The 25,171-nt window shown below is 40.7% G+C and overlaps 1 protein-coding gene across 2 annotated transcripts in view; it reads right to left on the bottom strand.

The window, feature by feature from the left end:
* The window catches only part of negr1 (neuronal growth regulator 1), a 144,173-nt gene that overhangs the window by 48,936 nt on the left and 70,066 nt on the right, over positions 1-25,171 (bottom strand). For both annotated transcript variants that reach the window (XM_069153478.1, XM_069153479.1), the window contains exon 4: positions 15,020-15,151. In XM_069153478.1, the coding sequence (XP_069009579.1) occupies positions 15,020-15,151 (132 nt within the window). The remainder of the gene's footprint in view (positions 1-15,019; positions 15,152-25,171) is intronic.

The raw sequence follows: 25,171 nt of genomic DNA on the forward strand, positions 1-25,171 counted from the left end.
CACCGAACAGTAAATTGCCTCGCTGCGTTTGAAAGTGAAATGGGGACTATTTATATTCCTGACAATGAGCCTTTTAAGAATGACCCGTCAGTCAGAGCTGTAGCCTGTATCCAGTGGAAGGGCCTGGCCAAGTGCCTGCAAACCTTTACTTCCAATTGCATTTGGAGATGTTCCTAATGGACGACCTCAGTACGGACAGCTGCAGCGTCCAAACACAACCCTGAGGTACTAACTGGCATCAGATTTCCAAACTGCAAACAATGGCAAATTAATCCAATGGACACTGAATGGTCTATTCCTGCAGCGCAAGATAGTTTGGACCAGTATTTTTGATACGTGGATTTAGCAACATGCTTTGTTACGGCAAACATCTTTTAGCTGGGTTTGGCTTTTATGAAGAGAGTACAGTATGGGTTTGGTGGATGAACAGTCTGTCTGCCAACCTGTGAGAATCAACATAGATAGATGAGGTGGAATTTAACAGATCCGTGCAAGGTGAAAAAGATACATGTGAGAATTTGTACGATTTGTATGATCATGTAAGAATTGCACAGTGAGGTGACAGTCTGCTTTGTGATGATGGATGCCCTTCCACCAACCTTCTTCTGTATCCTAATAAGCACATTCATATGACTAGTGTGTGTTGACTTTCTGTCCTTGCGTGTGTGTGCCAATTATACCATTATTTCCTCGTTCTATTGCTCGGCTGAATAATCCGAAGGACTTGAGATGGTGAATCAAGCGATGTCTTCGCTTTTCCTGTTCATTTATCACTGTATGAAATGTTGGATAACATGCTGGGGGGGTATTAGTAGACCTTGACTGGATGGCGGTGCATGCTGTGCATGTCTGTGTGCTCTGGGTGTACGTACCCTTGTGTTTAACGAAATATCCAAACTCAAAGTAGTAACAATTTTATGATTTAGAAACTTCACAGATCTGTTTAAACTTCCTCAATTGTGCCAAATTTGTTTACATATTTAAACACAAGCAGCATCAGAAACTGGTATGTTTTTCTTCAACTACTTACTTTATAACTTTGACAGTAGTGTGCATTATTTGTGTTCTGATGTCCTTGGTGAAACAAGATTGTTCTCCTGTATGTATGATACTTTAAGAGGCAGAAATTGCAATAACAGACTTGACTTGAACCTTACTCTGGAGACAGCTCACCAAAACTTACAGACCCTAACAGCATCTTTTGCAAAAGAGCATCAACAAACTGCAGCGACTAAAAAGTCTTGCTAAAGCTTGTGACAAAGTAACATCAGAGTGGTTAGCATTCGACAAGAGAAGCTGTACAATACTTAAAGAAAAGGAAGGGAACAAGGAGAGAAAAATGCAACAGTGCTCTGCAGCACAGAAATATAAGCCAATAACAAGTATGACAAAATCAATGCAGTACGCCGACCGACAGAGGCTTAGTGAATCCTCGTAATCCTCCATTGGTGTCATTGTGCGGGGCCATTGATTATCTGAAGCCTCTGAAAGCACCAGGGTGACCTGGCTGTCGTGCTCTACAGTTACTGGGACAGTGGACATGGTGGCGCAGGCAGGTGTGTCAATACTAGAAACCTCACACATAGAGCCCATGTCTTTCTGGTAAAACTGGGAACACAAAACACTGGTACTTCATCTCCCTAGATTTACTCCTTTCACTTAGCTGTCACATCACCTTTTTGGATCATTTTAATGTGTTGCTTTTTTATTTCTTACCAACTGGATCAGCTATATGTCAAAATGAACAATGTGCTTATTTAATTAGACTCAAAGGATTTCCTATTTGTGCTTAATTTGTGTCGCTGTTCTCTATCAGAAGTTGGTTACAATCCTGGCAAGCGAAATTGGACATAGATAACAGAGGGATCAAGAAATATACAGCACCGCTCAAGGTGTTTGGCACTTCAGGTGTTTATCCATTACACAATACCATCAAGGAGGTGTCTGATCAGTCACAAATTCATTCTGCAGTGCGACAATGATCCAAAACATACAGCCAGAGCCATAAACACTGCTACATACCAGGAACAATGTGCAAGCAATGTACAGTGAAAAATAATGGGTGCTGTTATAAAAGCAATGGCTGCTCAGACAAATGATTGACACTCTTTCTGCTTACTGCACTTTGTATAAAGTTAATTGATGAATATAATCTATTCGTAGCATTACTTCTGAAAGTGTCCTCTCATCATTTTAATGCCTAAAACTTTTATATAGTATCGTATATTATCATCTTGCTGATCAACATACATTGTGAGCATAGCAGGGTATATTTCTTCCCAGTGCTGTATCATACACTCTACACACACACACACACACACACACACACAGTGGGTACGGAAAGTATTCAGACCCCTTTACATTTTTCACTCTTTGTTTCATTGCAGCCATTTGCTAAAATCAAAAAAGTTCATTTTATTTCTCATTAATGTACACTCAGCACCCCATCTTGACAGAAAAAAACAGAAATGTAGAAATTTGTGCAAATTTATTAAAAAAGAAAAACTGAAATATCACATGGTCATAAGTATTCAGACCCTTTGCTGTGACACTCATATTTAACTCACATGCTGTCCATTTCTTCTGATCCTCCTTGAGATGGTTCTACTCCTTCATTGGAGTCCAGCTGTGTTTAATTAAACTGATTGGACTTGATTAGGAAAGGCACACACCTGTCTATATAAGACCATACAGCTCACAGTGCATGTCAGAGCAAATGAGAATCATGAGGTCGAAGGAACTGTCCAAGGAGCTCAGAGACAGAATTGTGGCAAGGCACAGATCTGGCCAAGGTTACAAAATAATTTCTGCAGCACTCAAGGTTCCTAAGAGCACAGTGGCCTCCATAATCCTTAAATGGAAGAAGTTTGGGACGACCAGAACTCTTCCTAGACCTGGCCGTCCAGCCAAACTGAGCAATCGTGGGAGAAGAGCCTTGGTGAGAGAGGTAAAGAAGAACCCAAAGATCACTGTGGCTGAGCTCCAGAGATGCAGTAGGGAGATGGGAGAAAGTTCCACAAAGTCAACTATCACTGCAGCCCTCCACCAGTTGGGGCTTTATGGCAGAGTGGCCCGACGGAAGCCTCTCCTCAGTGCAAGACATATGAAAGCCCGCATAGAGTTTGCCGAAAAACACATGAAGGACTCCCAGACTAAGAGAAATAAGATTATCTGGTCTGATGAGACCAAGATTGAACTTTTTGGTGTTAATTCTAAGCGGTATGTGTGGAGAAAACCAGGCACTGCTCATCACCTGCCCAATACAATCCCAACAGTGAAACATGGTGGTGGCAGCATCATGCTATGGGGGTGTTTTTCAGCTGCAGGGACAGGACGACTGGTTGCAATTGAAGGAAAGATGAATGCGGCCAAGTACAGAGATATCCTGGAAGAAAACCTCTTCCAGAGTGCTCTGGACCTCAGACTGGGCCGAAGGTTCACCTTCCAACAAGACAATGACCCTAAGCACACAGCTAAAATAACAAAGGAGTGGCTTCGGAACAACTCTGCGACCATTCTTGACTGGCCCAGCCAGAGCCCTGACCTAAACCCAATTGAGCATCTCTGGAGAGACCTGAAAATGGCTGTCCACCAACGTTCACCATCCAACCTGACAGAACTGGAGAGGCTCTGCAAGGAAGAATGGCAGAGGATCCCCAAATCCAGGTGTGAAAAGCTTGTTGCATCATTTCCAAGACTCATGGCTGTACTAGCTCAAAAGGGTGCTGCTACTCAATATTGAGCAAAGGGTCTGAATACTTATGACCATGTGATATTTCAGTTTTTCTTTTTTAATAAATGTGCACACATTTCTACATTTCAGTTTTTTTTTCTGTCAAGATGGGGTGCTGAGTGTACATTAATGAGAAATAAAATGAACTTTTTTGATTTTAGCAAATGGCTGCAATGAAACAAAGAGTGAAACATTTAAAGGGGTCTGAATACTTTCCGTACCCACTGTATATATACATCCCCCGGTCTGCAGACATTTGCCTTCATATTAAAATAATATGAAGCATTGTTTGGCTGAAGTAAATCACCTCCCAGTTTAGCGTTTTGGGGCGTTTTAGTGTCATAAGTTCATCTGAAATCATCTGTGGGGAAAGCGGGACGGCAAAGCGGGCACACAGAGGGAGCTTGTTGGGACTGTGGATTTGTTTGACTGGTAGCAGCCTGCAGCTGAGCCATCTGTGGGAGGGTAAGACAGTGTAAACAAACTTGTGTTGGTGACTGCAAGTTAAAGACAGAAAGTTTTGCGGGCAGTTGTGTTGTAGAGACAGGACTTTGTTCTGTGGGCGGTCTTTGACAGTATTGGATACTGCTGTTTAGCTGCAGTGTGCTGGCTAATGGCTAATTGGTAAACAGTAAACTAGCGGAATGACATTGGCGGTCTGGCTGCTATCAGTGTGGACAGAGATGTGTGTGCTGATCGGAGCTGAGCTGGGTGAGCAGTACAAACTGTGAATGTAGCTTCCCAGGGGAAGTAAACATTTGTCAACCAGCTGTGGAGGATGAAGTAGGACACTGTTTGAATTGTATTTTTTTTTTAATAATTATGTTCATTTTTTTAAACATAATGTGTCAAGAATTTACTAATATTGCACAATGAAAACTGAGAAAAAGATAAATCATGATGGTTTATTGTTGAAATCATCAAATGCCAATTTGGTAGACATCCCAACCCTAGTATTATATAATATTATTTTGCTGATCAACTTAGACTATGAACACTGCAAGCTATACTTCCCAGGTGCTGTAACTGAAGAGAGGTAACTAGGATTTTCTCCTATCACTATCTTATCTTCAGGGTGAGTCTTGTAAAAGTTCACCCAACAGTTTCTTTTCTGCACATGAGCAGATTTAAAAAGCAGTGGGCCCGCGTAATTGTCCTTTTCACCACTAAAGTTATTCAACTGTAGCAACGTTTTGGAATAGAGAAAAATACCCCACATAAAATTGTAAGTGGCTCAAAATGCTATAATTGTATATGCATATCAATAATATCAAGTCCTTCCAATTTGGATCTTGGCATTGGGATCTGTTAAGACAGATCACAGCCATAAAATCCAGTCCAATCCAATAATTCCAATTTCAACTTGCTGGCATGTCTTATATCATCATATATTGTGCAATACACCATTAGGATTTGGAGAGTAATGCAAAGTAGTGCACTAAACATCATGAAGGCCCAATAATCCAGGTAATTTAGTGTCTAGAGAATGCTGTGGTGGTGCTGTAAATCATGCCTGGAGTCATGGTGACTCCAGCAGATGGGGGTGAGGGGTTGGGTCCAGGAATAGCACAGGCATGGCAGAAAAATGAGCACTATAAGACCCTGCCGGGTGACAAATGGCCAGTTGTGGGTCGATCACAAGGCGACTTCCATTACATCTGCATTATGCAGAGCTTGTCATCAAAACAAAGATGGTGTCTCCAAATGTCACTACAAACACAACAATGGTAAAGATAAATAAAAAGTCTGACCTTCTCTCCATCTGATATGAATTGACAGGGTGTGCTCAGAGAGCATCACACCTTAATGTACAGGGCTTCACCAAGTCATTGCCCTAAGGGATCCTTGTGTGACTATTGATGATTAATTGGTGTGCTTCAAGACTGAATATGATTTATTTAGCTACATACTATTGTTTGCCAAGAGAACCCCGAGAAGGCAGGCTTTTTAATTAAAAGATCAATTAATAACCCTACCTCTTCAGCCAGATTTGAAAATGAGTTTTCATTGCAATTAAGAAATGGACTCATCAGTGCATGACTTGTCAGCTTACACACAGAGACTCTGTTCCCCACTGCCATCTGTGGGCTTCATTGTCCTGCTTTTTTGTCACTCAGGAATGGTTCTACTGCCAAGATTTATTAATTCATTAAGATTTCCATTCAGAACAGCTAGGGAACATTGTGTTCCTTCCTTTTATACAATGCAAGGCATATAAATAACCGGCTTAGTGCGCAGGACTGTGTGGGTCCACCGCTTCAGGGAGTCAGTCTATTGTCTGTGTTTAACACTAAATGGTTCAAGGTACACAAATCCCCACTTATCTTCCTAAATGCACCCGAGCTGGTGGGGTGTTTCCATGAAGACAATGGTACAGTCGGGACATATAGAAATATCATTAATCTATTGCTGCAGTAGAGTTCAGTAAGTTATTTCCAACCATGTAAACATGCATAACATTCATGTTATAAACCGTTTTCATGTAAGGCTGAGATACTAAAGGAATTTACCTTTTGTCGTCATGATGACTTATTTAGACGAGTCCCCAAAATTGCAGACTAAGCTAAAAAACAAAGATGCTGTGTGTCAATCCACGCTGAAGTGGTACGAGTCAGACCATATACTCTGCAGATGATCAAGATTCCGCTCATTTATTCATGCCCCTCATGCACCAAGGAATCCAAATAGCAATCAAGACGAGAGCTTTGGAGAGATGTAGGGAGATGGATTTACATCCAAACAGCTTGAGGGTACTGGCTTTAACTCTACTTAGGGTTGGATCAGAATCCAATTCTAGGAAGCCTCCTCTTTTGAATGGTAAGCCACAGTATTTCAATGGATATGGCAAAGTGTCGACAAACGCTCAACGGAGACGTTGTGCCTGATTTTAAAATACTCCCAATACTACATTTCATTGAACTGTGGAATGAACATTTATTCTACATTTGATCCAACCTTGCAATCCCCCACTGCACCGAGCCTGATCTGGACACACACATTCTGTAGTCAGACGCGCGCACGTACACGCACACGCACACAATATTTAGGGCATGCGTTGTGAAATGTAAATGCCGTGTACAGCTACGCAGCTGTTATAGTGTATAATGATTTGTTAGAGAAAACCACTAATACTCTTCAAACATGCCGACACTCCACTAATAGTTGTTTACTTTGTTGTCAGTACTTGACATTGTAATATTGGGTGGTCATGAAGATGTGTCTCCTGACTACAAGTAAACAGGTTTAGCCTCTTATTTATCTGAGATGGTCATGACTTCCCAGAACAACTCTGTCAGCAGAGTCAGAGGAGCATGTTGTGGGTGTATCTACTAGGGCTGGGTCTGAATTCCAAACAGGCCCGGATGACTGGGATATTAAAGGGGAAGGCAGGGTAGGAGCAAACAGAAGAGAAGGTGATGGGAAGAATTGAAAGTATTCCCAGTATGCTCCGGAATTTCAATTATGTCCAGAAATCTATCAATACCATAGCTATAATTGCTTTCAGACGTTCTAATGTGCGTGCTCATAATTAATACAACAATTGTCGCAGTTTTGTTGGCCATTTACTGTAAGAGTAAAAAAAAGTGAGGGATTCTTCTTTTTAATACACACAGTCATGGTGAATATGTGAGCAGAATTCACAGCTGCAGGGTGCTAGAGGAGGAAGGAGGCGTACAAATGGCTGGCAAAGTAGCACACAGGACACAGTTTCCCTCAGTGAAGCAAGTGAAACCTTACCATGAAGGAAAACAAGTGATGTTGAGGAGGGAGAGATGGCTGCATCGGTTCAAACCTGTAGCCTAAATCAGGACAGGAAGGGACACAATCTTACACACTCTCCTGGTATGGATATAAAAAAAACCCTAGAAACAAAGATGAATGTTTGTGTGTCAGCACCAACAAATTAAACTTCCAGGTGTGTTCCAAAGAGCAAGTGTGAATAGTCCCATAAATGTAGCTCTTACATAACCAATGACCTGAGATAAAAATAGTTTCCACCAACATAAATAAAAGAGAGATGGATATGCCTAAAAGCCAGGGTTTCCTAACTACACATCAATAATTCAAACGTGTGGGGTGTTAACATGGCATCAACTAATCTGTCCTCTTTACACATTTATTTCCCGCAAATTGACTTGTGCCAGCTTTGTGTTTATTACGTGGACGGATTGAGACGATCAAAACATCTGCTATGGTTTCAAAAATCTTGAGCTGAGGCATCTGAAACGGTGACGAGCAAATGAAATGTAGCACAACAAGACAGTTGGCTGTCTGAGTTTCCTCCACGTGTGACTAAAGTTTGTGCAAACTGTCAAATCCCATCTTGCAACACGGTGGTGTTCAAACTCGCTCGTCTCAGTCATTCAGTAAGACGAGCAGACATCTCTCTCCGGGGGGAGGGAGCTTCCTAAACTTCAAAGCAAGGTCAGACACCTTTTGATTTCTCATCTTGAAAAAGAAAATGAGTGGTGTTATTGTTTTATCTGTCGTGTAGTGATGGACGCCTTCATTCTGCAACAAGGTGGCTTCATTAATGAATCAAACGCAGGCTTTTTATCTCGGGCGGAGGTTTTCTGCGGTAGTTTCCTTCTCATTCATCCTTCGACTCAGCTACCGAGATGTGATATTTATGCTTTGAGTCACACTGTGCAGTGAGGATTTCAGCCAATAACGGCACCCACCTGCAGGGAAGATGAATATGTAAATTTGAAAAGTAGGTCGGAGATCAAATTTCATCAGGTAAAATCACAGCTGAAATATCCTTTTCTCCAAGTGGGGTTTTACAGCCCATCTGATTCTAGCTCGACCTTCTGGATGGCTGCCATCATTCAGGTTTAGCTGATAAAAGTATTCAGTTGTCATTCATTTATCACAACAAATATAAAGGCGAGAAGCCCACTTAGGCCAGTAATTGAATTAATGCTATCTGATTAAGGTAGCCTTTTGAGAAATGCATGCTGAGGTTATGTGTACTGGACTTAATACTTGCAACCCCTCAAACCTTCTGCCTCCAACCCATATCATAGACAGGCTCAGTGGCCGGGTGTTATTAAAACTGCAAATATGCAAGAGCTTAATTTTATTTTCATTACTTTGGTTTGCTTATTTTAATTAGTGGCTTTAATCTGCAATTAGCCCAGGGGTCAATTTAGCATAAAAAAAGGACATTGTTTTGAAATAAATTGTTTGGACATGTATTTAATTAGACTGTTAACCCGTGAAATGTCAGTGTCACTCAATCCTATGCTGTCCTATTAGAACAATAAACGAGAAATAGTGTACGTGATTGATTGATGTTTATGACTTAATCTAATTGAACTGCTATTAGCAAGAACAATGGGGGATCAATGCAGATACTGTAAATAAGTCAATACACACCATGGTGGCCAGTTACATAATTTAACATAAATCCACTGATACCTGGATTTTGTATGAAATATGAGAGGAAACGAATCACACTGTGTCATTACATCGTGTGGTATTTTAAAACAGTTAACCACGTACAAATCTTTTAAATTTAAATACAGCAGTTTCATGTTGTTCACTGACACCGCCACAATCTCCCAGGAGAACCTTTACATAACTGAGAGGCTGAATCTTTGAGCAGAGTATAAAACAGCTGTATGGGCTTGTGTCCATACAGGGTAATATTTTTAACAAAGCTAATTACTTGCCTCTTGCAGTGTAATTATCATCGCTTGTTTGAGTTTCCACTTCAGCCGTCGTCTTTATCTTGGTTCAGAATTTGGTGCACTCAGCCCTCATCAGTGCCCCACGCTCCTGGGCGCCTGGTGAATATGGCCTGATGTGCTACAGTGGAGCATGAATGATACAGTAGATTGGGATACGATCCACATGCTTCTCTTTATACTTCACAGAGCGAGAGTCGTGCCAAAAGGCAGCAAAGAGTGGTCACCAGCTGGCTGCAGCTCTGCCTGCTGTGGTCGTATCAGTCGCTCCAATGGACAACTTTAATTCATTTATTCTGCTCCCTTATCTTTGGAAATAGGCACATGTGTCACCAGTTCCCGTGTAGGAAGTAGAGCGATGAGGCAACTTTGATGAGCAATACAAACATACAAAAATATATTGACAAAAAGCTTTAAAAACTGACACTGACTATTTAAAGCTACACAGCACAATGTATTGAAGATTCTTTTTAAACTGCTACATTTTGTTGCCATTTGAAGGTGCCAGCAACCAACGCTGTGCTTCTTTTAATGTCAGCGACATTTTGTTTATGCGGGTCTTATAGTTGCGCTGCACTTTGAATGCTAAACAGCTGCAATAAAACACAGGACCTTTCATGTGCAATGTGCTTGTGAGGCCAGAAAAGTGTGACTCTGTGAAGCTACCCTACATGTTGGCCATAGCTCAAACAGCACGTCAGGAAGGATGAAATATTTATGACTTAAAGGGTAGAGTCACAGATGAATAGTGTGGGCAGACACACCTATCACCTCGGCTAAGAAAATGACTGCAGACCAACTTTGAATGAAAATGTGTCACAGCCCTGCTGAAAGAGAGGTTGCATCTCTCACTACTCCATGTACAGCATCTCTATCTTTAAAGATAGTAATCTCATAAATCTAAGAATCACATGCTACCTTATGGCTTGGAATATTTCTTGTTCCTCTCGGATCCGCAATGTCCTTTTAAATCCAGTTGGATTATTTCAAAACAATTATTATCATCGACCTCACAGAAGGATGTTACTTAATTCCTGAAAGGAAGCACTCTGGAGATAATGCTTTTCAACTGACATCAACTCTTAAAATCTAATTTCAAAGTATTTACTCGGCCTCCTGCTGCTGCTGGTGATAACACTACCCAACAAACTGGCCGTTATGTTATAGAGCAGGGGTGGGCAAACTACGGCCCGCGGGCCACATCCGGCCCGTTGGTCTTTTTAATCCGGCCCGCCGAAGATTGGTACAGAATTGCCCAAATCAAATCATATCATAATTATGACTGCATTCATTTGACCTTGTCCTGTAATACCTGGCGGTCCACCAGGTGGCGCACTAGGCGCAGTGATACATTGACTTGATTTTGCGGAGGCCGGGCTGCTCTCTGTCGTTACTCTGCTGCTGCTCTGAACACATCTGCAACAATGAACGGGCCAAAGAAAAGAAAAGTCGACAGCGAGTGCCGAGTGTTTAATAAGGAACGGACGACTAAATACTTTTTCACTGAAGTCCGGTCGAAGGCCGTGTGTCTTATTTGCCAAGAAACCGTTGCGGTTTTAAAGGAATACAACATCAGCCGTCACTTTTCCACCGAGCATGCTAATTGCGCGAACAACCAGTCAACGCAGGAACGGACAGCGACCGCTCGGAGGTCGGCAGCTAGTTTGCAGGATCAGCAAAACACCTTTATCCGACAAACTGCCATCCAAAAAAATCAAGCACGAAGGCAAGTTATTTGCTGGCATTCAAATTAGCAAAGACCAGCGAGCCTTTCTCCGAAGGGGAGTTTCTCAAAGAGCGCGTGGTAGAGACAGCAGGTATCTTGTGTCCTGAGAGCAAGAACAAATTAGAAAACATGAGCTCATCACGCAGGACGGTGACTCGCCGTGTTGAGCTGATTGACGAAGACTTGGCCAGCAAGCTAAACAAAAAAGCGGAGTCATTTACATTATATTTCTTGGCACTGGACGAAAGTAATGACATAAAGGACACCGCTCAGCTTTTAATTTTTATCAGAGGGATTAATGACAATTTTGAGATAACGGAGGAGTTTTTGGCCGTGGAATCCCTGAAGGGGAAAACGCGGGGAGAGGACTTGTATGACGGCGTGTGGGGGGTCATCGAGAGGCTCCGGCTACCTCGGAGTACGCTCGCCCAACGTTACCACAGACGGATCGCCAAATTTGACTGGAAAAAAACGTCGGGTTGCTCAAAAGAATCCAGGAAGAGGGTGAAAGAGGACAACCCTGAGCAGGAGGTCATTTTCTTACACTGTGTAAATCCGTCCTGTAGCTCGACCACGTAGTGAAGCCAGTCGTAGAAGTGGTTAACTTTATTGGAGTGAGGGGACTTCACCGTCGTCAGTTTATTAAGTTTCTTGAAGAAACTGACGCCGATCACCAGGACTTGCTTCACCACTCCAACGTCCGCTGGTTAAGTTTGGGGAAAGTATGTCAACGAGTGTTGGGAGCTCAAACAGGAGATTATCTCATTTTTGGAGCTACTTGAGAAAGCTGACGATTTTCCTGAGCTGAGTGACACAGATTGTCTTTGTGATTTATCTTTTGCTGTGGACATACTGACACATGAATGAGCTGAACGTGAAGCTCCGAGGGAAAGACTAGTTTGTCCATGAAATGTACACAAACGTCAGAGCCTTCAAAACCAAGCTAGCTTTATTCTCAAAGCAAATGTCAAACAAGTCATTTGCTCATTTCCCCACGCTGGCTACGCTGAAAGACGCCCCTCGACATGTGAAAAAATACAGGAAATCACTGGACAACCTGCACGGAGGATTCTGCCATCGGTTCTCTGATTTTTGAAAAATTGACAAGTCACTTCAGCTGGTCTCGTGTCCCTTCACACGAGACCCTGAAACGGCGCCACAGGAGTTGCAGTTGGAACTGATTGATCTCCAATGTGACACCGTCTTAAAGGAGAAGTTCAATTCTCTTAAACTGGATGAGTTTTATGCTTCATTAAGCGCAGCCAAATTTCCAAACATCCAGAAGATGGCACAAAGGATGCTGGTGTTGTTTGGCTCTACGTACGTGTGTGAACAGACTTTTAGTGTGATGAACACCAACAAAGCACCTCACAGATCCCAGTTGAGTGATGAACACCTCAGATCTGTTCTGAGAATTGCCACGACAAAACTAACACCAGACTTCGATGCGCTGGCAAAGAAGGGTGATCAACAACACTGTTCCCACTAAAAGTGAATGTAAGTATTAACACTGTAATGCCTTTTTTATGTTTATGTTTGATATGTATGCATCTGGTGCTGGCCCGGCCCGTCTGTCAAATTTTAAAAGTCAATGTGGCCCCTGAGCCAAAAAGTTTGCCCAACCCTGTTATAGAGGGTTACAAGTTGATGCAGAGCATGTTGATGAGAGGCTGCAAGGTCAGCGTGTTTTTACATCATGTTGTTTTCAAGACACAAGAACGCTAAAATGCATCGTGATTTGCTGGAACAAACGTGGGAAAGATGCGTTCTTAGCTCACCTTAGCCTCCGACCTGTAATCCAAAATAAAGGCCAAACAAGAAACATAGAAGGCTGCAATAAGAAAGAGGGGTTCCCTACGTCCGCGTAGGAAGCAGCAACACTCCTCGGTTGAAAACAGTGGCTGTGGTGTTTTCTATAGAGTTTGAAGGCATCTGCAGTGTAAACGCACAGACAAGGCTGCTCCTCATTGGCCTGGAGCCTCCAGACATGAGGCAGTTCAACTCGCGTGTCTGTAGTGGACACGAGTCTCGTGGACAGGAAGAGCTTGGCGTGAACAAACACACACAAATGCCATTATGCTTTTTCACTGTCTTCGGTGTTTCCCTATACGTAGGCTGTACTTGCTCAGCCAGCCTGGGTAGACGAACACCTCGGCAGGCACATGAAATCACCTGCTTTTACCTGAGATTAATCTTATGTTAGAACTATTTCAAAAAAAATGTCTGGGCTACGCATCAGTCTGAGTTTGCATGCACTGCAGTAACCGAGTGGTGACAAATTGTAGCAACTACAGATAGTATGCATGCGAGGTGTTTAAGGAACAACGGTAAATTCTAGTGTCGACTGACAATCTACATGTGCGGTGTTTAGGGAACATTGATAAATGTTCGTGTCAACCAAGGATCTGCATGTGAGGCGTTCAGGGGGAATCTGTGAGATCGAGTGACACACAACCTAAGTTTTCAGTCTAAAATGCAGATGTAATGTGAGAAAGTTTATGGCCTACACATTTACCTCTTTTGTAATAGATTTTTGAAGTAAAGCAACGGAATTTAAAATATCAAATGAAATAGAAACCATAAATGTTTTTCATAAATCAGTGTCTAAAACAACCTTAAAGGAGTCATGAAAAATATCTGGACAGTTCTTCTCTGTGGTACAGATCAATAAAAAAGAATGAGAAACCGGTCAATGACAGGAACAGCTATGTAGCTCTGTCAGCTTCAGATAACCGCCTCAACACTTGACCAACTACAGCAGACTCCCACTCTGAGAATCGCTCCGGTGCTCAAGCTGTGGTGACTTTGTCCGACAGCAAAGGAAAGTCTCCCTAATCAATTCGCTCTGTTTGGATACTAACCCCACATACCCCCTGCTGTCTCGCTTTAAATCTCAGCGTCTGGCTATGACATGGCTTATCAATCATAAAGAATATCTCCTTTGTTCTGTAACATAAAGACACTGCCAGTTAGTCAGGCACTTTTCATCCTTGAACCCATGTCTCGGTGACGCTATAAATAACTGGCCTCTAAAACTCCACTCAGGCCCAGCTCATTAGAGCCAGGCATTACACAGAAATAATGGCCACAGGACTTGGTTTGATAACAAAGTGAAGGCCGCCGTCTTAAAACAGAGAGGAGGAAATAGAGTACGTGCATTATTGGATTCACAGTCGTCGGAAAAAAGAAATCAAATTGTCCAAACTGTGTATGAAATGAAATAACTTAATTTTTCAAAACTTGAATTAGAAAACTTGCATGATTAGTTTCCAGGATGTTATTAGGTTACTGGGCCTGGGGGAACCTTTTTTTCTTCCACCCGTCCTCCTCCTTTCCATCTCTGTAGCCGACCGCTTGGTAAGCTTTGCCAAAAGTGAGATTTAGCACGGGGCATCGAGCAGAGACCCCCATGAATAACAGTGAAGTAAAGCAGCACTTTTAAAAAGAGAGGGAATGGCAATAATTGTCAAGCACCCGTTCCTGCTCCTACTTACGTGTGGTGATTTCCATGTGACCACGACAGCTAAAGCCCGGTATCATTCATTAATGCCCTGGCTCCTCATTACTGTCTCCTCACACTTTTGAAAGACTCATTACCTGCATAATGGAATAGTGCTTAGAACAGTCAGACCTTTCCTTGGTGTGAATTAATCACCTACATGCACAGACAAAAAGGGAATTCTCGCATTAAATATTAAGAAACTTCAAGCAGAAGCTCTCCTACTTTTTCAAACTTCTAGAAGGTGTACTTTCTTGAAGTGCACCATCAGGGACATGACACTGGTATCACTGCAGGCTGCCCCAGTGTCTTTCATGTGTCTGCACGGCCAGTGTGCAAGAAAAAAAGGAAGAAGAGAGAGATATACTTACAGTTGACTGTGACTTTTACTGTTTTGGTGTCAGGAGAGGCGATGTCATTTAAAGCGCTGCATTCGTAGTCTCCAGCCTGGTCCCTTGTGATGCCAGTGATGTTAAGATATTCTCCACTTTCATACTTCCTGGCTGGAAATAAAAAAAACAAAAAAAATGGAGGCAAAGTACTTACACAGTGTCTACACAGAATACAAACACAGCGGACACACACACACACACACACACACACACACACACACACACACACACACACACACACACAGTATATATAGTGCAAGGCTCTCTCTAGCCTATGGTTACTGTGTGGAAAGCCCTAATTTGGAGCAAATAGCTTTCAAGTTTAAGCCTCAGTAGAAGATGCAAGACGATTAGGTATTGTATTGAACTCCTGATTACCTTCCATGTATCCTAAAATAGCAGCGGATCAGCAGTGCATTGCTTTGTTCGTATCGATATTGTGGCCGGAAATAATGCTTCACTCCTAGTCATTCACTCATCATTTGCTCAGCTCCACGTCATGCATTTAAAGCTACTTCCTAGAAGACAGACAGATTTGTTGGCTCAGTGCACATGTCAGTACTTTATAGTTAGCCAGTGGTGCCAAAGGCGGGAGCGGCAGAGCACCATGACTGGCATATTGACAGGGGCGTAGTGCACTTAAAAAGCGCAAAACTCCAATTAATGGAAAATAAAAATATACTAACATAGTTACAGTTGATAGACTCAAGCTCACACTGAATTTATGGCTGTGAGGAATTGAATGCAGAGAACAACAGCTAGACACATTATGGTGTGCAGTACAATTAAGATGGGGTAATCAGGAATAAATACATAAACAAATTAAGTATTTTCAATTGTTTTATATCTGATGAATGCAAGTTAGATTGTTACAAACGTGTGTATGTGTGTATGCACTGGAGGAAAGTCTCGGTGACAAATTCCAGAAGGCAAACAATGGCTTTGACACAGATTTATCCAGAACAAAAGAATGTAAATGAAGTTTATCTCAGTCAACATCGTGGGTGTGCCACTCACTGTATTATTCAACATCAGAGTTGCAACAAATACTAGATTCATTGACGGATGGAAACTTAATTGAAAACTATTTTAATAGTCAATTTATCATTTCAGTCATATATCAAGTAATCCACGGTCCCAGCTTTTCATTGTGACGATTTGAAGCTTTTCTTTGTCACGATAGCGAGTCGAGTATCTCTGAGGTTCATATTGCACATCGTATGAATATATCATTTTGAGCCGTGAAAAAATTACAACCTGCATTTTTCAGTTTTCCTGACATTTTAGAGACAAAATGATGAATCAGTTAATCAACATGGAAAAACAATCATTAGTTGGAGCTCTGTTTAACATATTAAAACTGACTCCAGTGGGACCAAATAAAATGAGTCACCCATGAGTGGCATAATCTGTTAGATTAAAGTTCAAGTCTTGATAATGACAGCCATTAAGCCACCTACAGATGATCACAAATATTATTAGTTGTATTCATCAGTGTTATTCTAAATTACAATACATATCAGACACTATTAATTACTTCTTAGTTTAGATAGATAATTTGACTGTGTGTGTGCAATGAATGGTTATAGGATCTCAGCAGGCAGCTCCGTGTATGTAAGAGAGACTCGTGGCAGATTCTCCTCAGACCACAATTAATTTCCAACCCAGTGGTGCTCAGTGTAAAATCTATTTATGTACAAGTTTTCAGGGTGGTAATGGTGGTGTGGGATAAAAGATGCACGGACGGATTTGGAAGGCATGGGGATCAAACAGAGTGCACAATCAAGCAAAACTGAGCCCCACACACACTGTTCAGGAAGCCACAGAGATCTAACACTGACTCAGCAATATCTCATAAAAGAATCAAGACAATCCATGCTTCGGGAGTGGAAATGCTGCCATTATGTGCTGCCAATCTACCCTGCAAGTGAGCTGAATTCTTATATAATGCCAATTCCTTATTCTGCCACCCCGGTGGCCCTTTATCTGCCATCTACCATTTCAAAATACTTGAAACTGGAGGCACGGTCGATAATGAGCTTACACATTTCTTCTCATACTGTTGTGGTGGCAACAATGGAGTCCAAGAGTCTCGGCAAAGGTATTGGTGGCTACACAAACACCAGCAAAAGAAAGGAAATAAAAGAAATGTTTGAAAAAGTGATCCATAAACAAGCACTGGATGTGTCTGAAAAACAGACCGGTTAAAATGCCAAGGGAGCACAAGGATGGAGACGTAAGACACAGAGCTCTATTTTTGTGGCAGAGCATGGCACACGGCTGGGCTTTGCACCAGCGAAGATGCATTTTCAGTGGGTGCGCATATTTATTTATTTTTTTTCTAACTTAATCCTTCTAATGTGGGACAGGATGTGCAGTGCAGAGTGTTTCAATATAACATGTATGATGTCATAAATAACAAGGATTTGTGACTAACACGGCCCAGTGCACAGTTTTTCTCTGTCTTACATCAGTGACCACCTGGGTGACATGTTGCAAGCCAATGCTTTTTCTGATGCCGGCAAATTTGATTTATATTCTCTCTAGCAGGAAATAAATAAGAGAGGAGTAAATTGAGAGATACAGCGTGCTACTTTTCAAATCAGCTGTGATGTCAAGGATCTTAACAAGGGAACTGGCTATTAGTGCATGCAAGGGACAATTTCTCAGCACACAATGTAAAGAATATTTAAATTAGTTTTAACTGCCACAGTTTCATGGATTTGTGAATTGTTCTTGTTGTTGTTTCAGTGCAAGTAATATTCTGTGCCGTCGCCTTGCTGAGACCTGTAGTCTGAGGGATATAGCTAGAATTAAACATGTGACAGATGCAGAGGGATGGGATATTATCTGTTTCACCGAATAAGTAGGCCTCCTGTTTAGCCACCCACCACAGCCAAACGCTTGCATTTAAAAAAAAACACAATTTTTAAGACCATACATGGGCGTACGTATGCACGCCCAGTTTTAAAGTACATAGAAAATATTACTGTAATTTCAGTGTCATTTCTGAAGCAAATCTCTTTTGGTTAAATTATACATGTAAAAACTAAAAAGGGAGATAAAATATTATTCAATTAAAGAGAGATGTCCTCTTTAATATATATTATTCACCTCTTGATTAGACCTCATCTTAGCACCAGGAGCTGTCCATGTTATGCCCTATTAAGTTTACTTATAAATGAGCAACAGCAGGACACAGCATCCGTTTTTTCCTCAACACTTTGGTATTGATCATTATCTGGTAAATGAATGATCTTATTATGCTTTTTCAGCTAATATTCGTGGGCAAATCTTTGAAAACAGATCAGTAAGGGTGTGTTCAGTTATAAATATTGTACGCAGATAGTGAACCAAATGATGTTCCCCTATTTAAGTCTCTTTAATGGATCTGAAATCAGAATTTTTGGTCACGACTGAGGCCGTCTGTGAGACGTAGTTTCGGGAAAATGACACGCCTCATGTTTAAGTGATGAAGCTCTGTGGCTGGAGGGATCATGACTCTTGCCTGTCAAGAGCGAAGAAGGAAGTCAGGTGACATAATTAGCGACAAAGTTCATGTTGGGCGAAAGTGCTGTCGATGAATGGACCGATAAAACGTGTGACTTCAGGATGGGAGACTTCTGTTTTTCTTCAATTACTTTCCATCGGACAGCCAACTAGCTATGACAGTGGTTGCAGTGATAATCACTGTAACTATGCTGATTGGGGTCCTTAACCTTAATAGCGTATTTTTTAATTTCTAAGAGTTTCAGAAGGCACACACTAATTATACTGTGGATAGGGACATGAGATCAGAAAACCCTCCCACGTGTCGCCATAAAGGAGAGATGGAATCTACATGATTTATTGATTCATTTGGAGCAGCCTACTGATAATTAATATCGCAAATGTCCAACTGTTTTACAGCTGCTCTCTGCAACTGTGTGTATCTGTACCATGTGCTACTGACCGTGTGTTTTGTAATAGAATTTCACATGCACTATGTACATGTCGATGGCACACGTTTACATATTGAAAACCTAGTTTTTCACGGATTGATATGGACCATTAGTGGTTGCACTTTGTCCGGCTTGTTGACTGAATGTCAATGCTACACATCAGAGCACTTAGACATCAGGTGACGTCTGCTACTGTTGCCTTTTATAGTGAAGCACTCTGACGTATAAACTGTATATAAATGAACTGTATATAAATTAACTGTTCACACCTATTTATTACAAAAGAACTGCAGACTCCCCATCCCTCATTCACTAAGTAGTTGCACTACATGGTTGACCTTAACATTGCTATTAACAGCTCTGCTGTATTTCACTGTAGTAGAAAATTATGACCAGCAGGATGTAGAAATCCACTGTGCGCACTGTGCGTCTTTTGGTAGAGCAATGATATCAAAAGTGTTGACCCGTGAGGGCAAGTATTCTTGTTGCTTCCAATAACATTTACCCAATGGTTGAATCAAACGCTTTTCACATGAAAGCACGAGATTTTATTTTAACATCTGAGGAAACACAATCAATCACTTATTTACCAGCGGGGGAAGCTGGTTTCATAGGAAACATTAGAGAAATCACTGCCTGAAAATAAACACTGTAAAACTCAAACTTGCATATAAGATAAGTCATGGGTCAAAAGAATATGAGATGGTGTTGTGGCATGTTGAGATTCACGGGATGAAAACAGAGAAAGAGCTTAACTTCTGCTTCACAATGTTGAGCATCACTTTGGTTGGAAAATATTTCTACGGGTGGATGAGATAGAGGAGATTAGCTGCCTTTGACTGAATTTTGCACGGCATCGAATCATTCAAACCTCTATATTTTTGCTCTACTTTTGTTCTCCGTTTGACCTGAAACGATTGGACCTATACAGCAAATGCAAGTAAAAAGGGCAATTCCCTGGCTTAAGTTGGTACGTATGCACATATAGACTTATGGAACATTTCACTCCAATGTAAATTTAGTTTTTTTATATTGTAAATACTGTTTATTTTATCCTGAGAATGAAATGCATTTTTGTAAAACCTGACGTTGAATCAGGATCTATTCAGACACAAGTCTGCTCTTTTATTTGAACTGACAACAACTCAAACCAGAGGTGTTGCCAGAAGAAATATACTTGGCATATCTGTTTCACCTGATACTGTCCGATTTCAGAAGTTGTTTTCTTCAAAGCCGTCGGTCCGATATCCTGCTTCATAGCATCCTCATTCAGACTAAAATGATGAGTTAGATTTCTTTTCATACGTACTTTTAGGTTTGAGGCAACAACACAGAGTACTGAGGCTGCAAAGTGAGAAATCAGTAGAATGCTAACCAAAGCTCAATCGATAGAGGAAAAGTTTACATGAGTGCCCCAATGGTACTAACAAGTGCAGCTCTCGTAATAAGAAAACGGGTGCAAAATAGGTCACCTATGCTTGGTTGACCGTATGAGATGAAACAGCGTCTCTGGCTGACTTCAGCCTCCAGCTAACTGCTTTGAAAATGAGAACCCACCATTTGGTTCAATATTGACACAACATAAATATAACTGGGAGACAGAGAGTTGAACAGTGGGGGTGCTGAACAGATAGGAGATGCAGCGAAGACTCAGGCAATGGGAGCCAATGGAAATCATTCACAGCAGGAATAAGAAAATAATGTCAATTATTTAAATATATATATATATATATATATATATATATATATAAAGTATATTTAAATACAAATCCAGAAAGAGTAGAACAGTTTGATTGGGGTTTAATGGTGGTAACATGGACAACTGTTTGACTGGTCACAGCAGGTGCAGCACAAGTAGAATTAATGAAAATGATGAAGGCTCAGTCCCAGTAAAACAGAGGCCTCCATGCGCAGTACCAGCTTCAGCCTCAGCACTGGTGTTTCTAAATAGATTGGAGACGGTCAGTATTTGAAAAGTACAGTTTGTGCTTGTTAAACAATTTAACAATAATGCACACAAAAAAACTGAAAAAATAAATAAAGAATTACAGATAAGATAAGTTAGGAATTTAAAAATTAAATTAATAAAATATACATTTATGTGAACGGGATAAACCGTGACTCAATTAATCAGAGAGAATAAAATGTCAAAAGTTTAATACAATTACATACATGATTATGATAAAAAAAAAAGTAGGTTTTAAGTTTGTGTTTTAAGATATTAATGCTGTCTGCTGATATCCTCTCAGATTATCTTGGAGATTAAAAACTCAACAAGAGTTTTTTTTTTTTTTCTTCCCGAAACGACTTGAGAGACCGTCCTGTTTCATAGACTGGAAGCATGTCAGAGAATACATGGCAGGCTTGAAAGAGAACTCAAAGAATTTTAAAATCAGGGCATTTCAAAATGTCTGCTATGAAAAAGGCCTCCTCGGTCTCGTACACTCAGTTTTAATGGTTATGTTCACAGAGCTATTATGAAAACGGCACAATCATTAGAAAACAGGTGTGAATAATAAAGACTCCCACATTCAGCAGTACCCTTTAGTGATATCCACAGGTGGCATGCAGGCTTCCAATTAAACTGACGGGGCTGAATATTCCAGTTTGCAAGTTTTCACAATTGTCAAGAAAATCAGGGAGCGTCGTGCCGATGATTTAATCTTATAATAACGTATAATGACATCTCTGAGAAGGTCAAGTGTTGATGAGGTCTTCAAGTTCAGTCAAACCTAATGGAATAGGGTGCGAGATACAGTATAGCATCATCACCATAATAGCAGTTTTGTCACAAAATACCTCTAAGAATTATCCACTTGTTATTGTACCATTACATCTCACATCGCCCTTTACTATTCATCTAACATTGTTTTTAATGCCCTCTGCTTTTTTGGGCTGTCCACAGATATAGTCCTCTTTCTGTATATTTCTTTAAAAAATCGTATCTAACAGCACGGTCAATGTTAATCACTAAATCAAAACATGACTGAATCACATTCACAGAAAAAGCCCTCCAGTACTAACAGTAATAAGTATTCAGCTGAAACTATACTAAATTCCTTCACTAATTAGAGTTCCCACAACAGTCCAGTGGCAACAGGTAAATGATTAACCACTACAATATTAGTCTGTGTATAAATGTGTGTAGGAAGTCAATCAGGGAAACGTCTTTAGCTGCCAGTGTCCTATTGTAGCATCAATGTCAAGCATACATCAACAAGCAGCATACAAAGAGTATGACATTAATTTCCAGACAGGTAAAGTGAGGAAATGTATTTTCACGGAGCAGTTGTGATTGCAAAACACTGCCAAAATATGGGATACTCTGTTTCTGTGTCTCTGGTGCCAAATTTATTTTCTTACTAAAGCCACATTATGCTGCTACTCTGTAATAAAGACATCCAAAAGTGAGTCCCACTTGCACATGATTGGACAAATCTTTGTTGGATGAGAAGGAAAAAAATTAAGTTTTAAGAAAACTCAGAGTGGAAGCCAAAGAATCCGACAATACCACATTATTTAGGCTTAAGGGACTCTGGGGAAAACTAGTTGGCTGCCAAATGAAAAGTTAAAAACTTAGGAGTTATAGAATTACATGTTAATTTAGATCTGGAGAAGTGTGGTGCAAGAGGGACTAAGGTCGTAACCCAAAACATGTTTATAAATGTGTACCGTGTTGACCGATTTATGCCAGTTTGACTTTTTACATATAAAAATAATCCACCAATCAGTTCTACTCGGCTATACATTTTTATTGCCAGAAAAAAAACCGTTATATTTGCTGCTGACAGTACTGTAATTCAACTAATGTATGGTTATCAAGTGAAACGTCATTATTGTGTGTATTTGTTATTATTGAGTTTATGTTCATTTATCTGTTTTTTTGACAGCTACATTATTATGAAATACTGAAAAATAGCACAAAACAGGATATTATTTTCATTTTATTGTCATCTATGTCTAAACTGAATTAGCGGATGAAGCCTAATTATAACAAACAATGCATGTCTGTGTTTCAAGTTATAAATTTCATCTCATGAATGAGTTTTTTTTTTAGCAGATGTACTCTTGCTTTAGAACAAACACATGAATACTGAGGCGAATGGAAAACATTTCCATTTTAAAAATCAAATTAGTCTGCAGTCTTTCTTAATAAATAAAAACAAATGTATTATTTTCACGCAGCATCTATTATATATATCATGCTGCCCAGGCTGCAAATTATATTCCTATCGATTACAGCAGTAAGGAATGAGGCTTGGCAAAGGTCATAGGAGCCATTAAACGAGAATCCCATCCCTATACTTTGAAGAGCTTTATGTGTTGAACATTCAACCTGGACACCAGTAAACAAAACAGACATAACATAATGTATTCTGGAACAACTTGAAGAAGAAAATAACCTCTACTGTTGGTATTAATGTACGTAATGTAAAACCACCAGGGGACCAGACACGAGTTGTGCATAAGTGCATGTTGAGAGATATTTGAGAAACTGACAGAGGCCCCTCTCACCTGAGGGAGATGTCACTCCAAGCAAATTAAAGAAATCATAGCAAGGTTAATTCCATATTCAGAGCCAACGCTGGCTAAGTGTGTGGTAAGCAATTTCCCACATTGTGTAGGGTAACTGTGGGTACACTTCCTTCAGGGCTGCAATACACAGATAGGGCAGGCATCTCTGAAGAATCCATTATAGCATGGAGCAGCATTTTCTACATCAATTTATCCTTTTAACTCCTGAAAATGGAGAACAACCCACGCCGCTACATTGTGCACTGCTGCCTTCTGGCCCCAACTCAAGGTGTGGGCCAGATGTAGGGGTAGAATCACACAGTGTGCACGGCCTGTCGGAAAAATCAGGCTGCTAGTCTGCCTTCGTACACAACCCCTATCCTGCTCTCTGGCTGTCAATCTGAGGCCGCTAAAATCTAGAGAGTGGAACCGGGCCAAAGGAGCCTTAAGTCATGTCCGATTGGATGTGCTGCCACCTCCGTGACCTGTAGAATTACCTCACTGTTACTCTCGCTGTTGACATATTTAGCTAGATGCACTGTAGGCCGTGGATTGCAATTTCAGGTGCAGGACTGGTTAGACATTTTCGGGACTGCATGATTTGTCCGTGCGACGAGTAGCACATATCGTTTTGAAAGTGAGCACGCCGAGTAGCAGAGTAAGCTCGGGAGAAAATGAGTTTGATCAGGGAAAATATTTTGTTTGCTTTGTGCATCAGGATCAATCAATTTGGTGTGTGTGTGTGTGTGTGTGTGTGTGTGTGTGTGTGTGTGTGTGTGTGTGTGTGTGTGTGTGTGTGTGTGTGTGTAAAAATTGGGATTAATAATAGAAACTAGGTTCTGGTAGATGAATCTCTCTACTTCAGAGGATTTGAGTTAAATATACAAAATACTTTTTACTTCACCGTTTAATTGGAACATACTGAACCAAAAGTTGACTCCATACCACAGCTCAAGTGCTTATTGTTTAATTAACTGTCTGTGCCGCTGCAGAGCGTAGAAATGAATCAATCTGTCAAGCTTGGCCAAGGCAGGAATACTTAACACAATGCAATGAGTGTCTGAGTTTGAGACCAGGAGAAATAGATTATGTTCAACCATATTTCACAGTTTTTATTCATCACGGGTTACATTGACCAGATTCACTGAACTGCAACAAGAATGGAACTGAAATACACACAGATATATCTGTCTATATGTAGCTACGAGGTTAGTATTTTAGTGACGTAGTAGTCCAATGTTAAAGAATATCATTGAATCAAAACAAACACCATCTGTAACCTTTCACCACCCCCCTTTTCACCTGAGGGAAGGAAACACTGTGTAGAACTTTAAATCACATTCTATCAAATGTAAAATATGGGCACGTAAAATACGTATGAGCATGCAGGGCGCATTTTATGATTTCCTTAGCTTTCTATAACAGTTCACCAAATGTCTTTGAGGTTATCGCTCAATCACACAAATAATTAACAAAATAATCAACAATACAAAAAATAAAGATGTGAATTGTCGGTGAAAACCATATGTTTACATTCATTGCGATGGTCTAAAAATACAAAAATACAAAATATTATATGTTCGTGGAACTTCCTGTTAAAAAAGTACTCCCTGGAAATAATGAATCCATCGCTGCCAACTGCCATTAAATATAGTAAATGTAGTGTGGCAGTATT

Source organism: Embiotoca jacksoni, unplaced genomic scaffold (assembly GCF_022577435.1).
Source record: "Embiotoca jacksoni isolate LCO1_2020_lvr unplaced genomic scaffold, fEmbJac1.0.p SCAF_19, whole genome shotgun sequence".
Classification (NCBI taxonomy): domain Eukaryota; kingdom Metazoa; phylum Chordata; class Actinopteri; family Embiotocidae; genus Embiotoca; species Embiotoca jacksoni.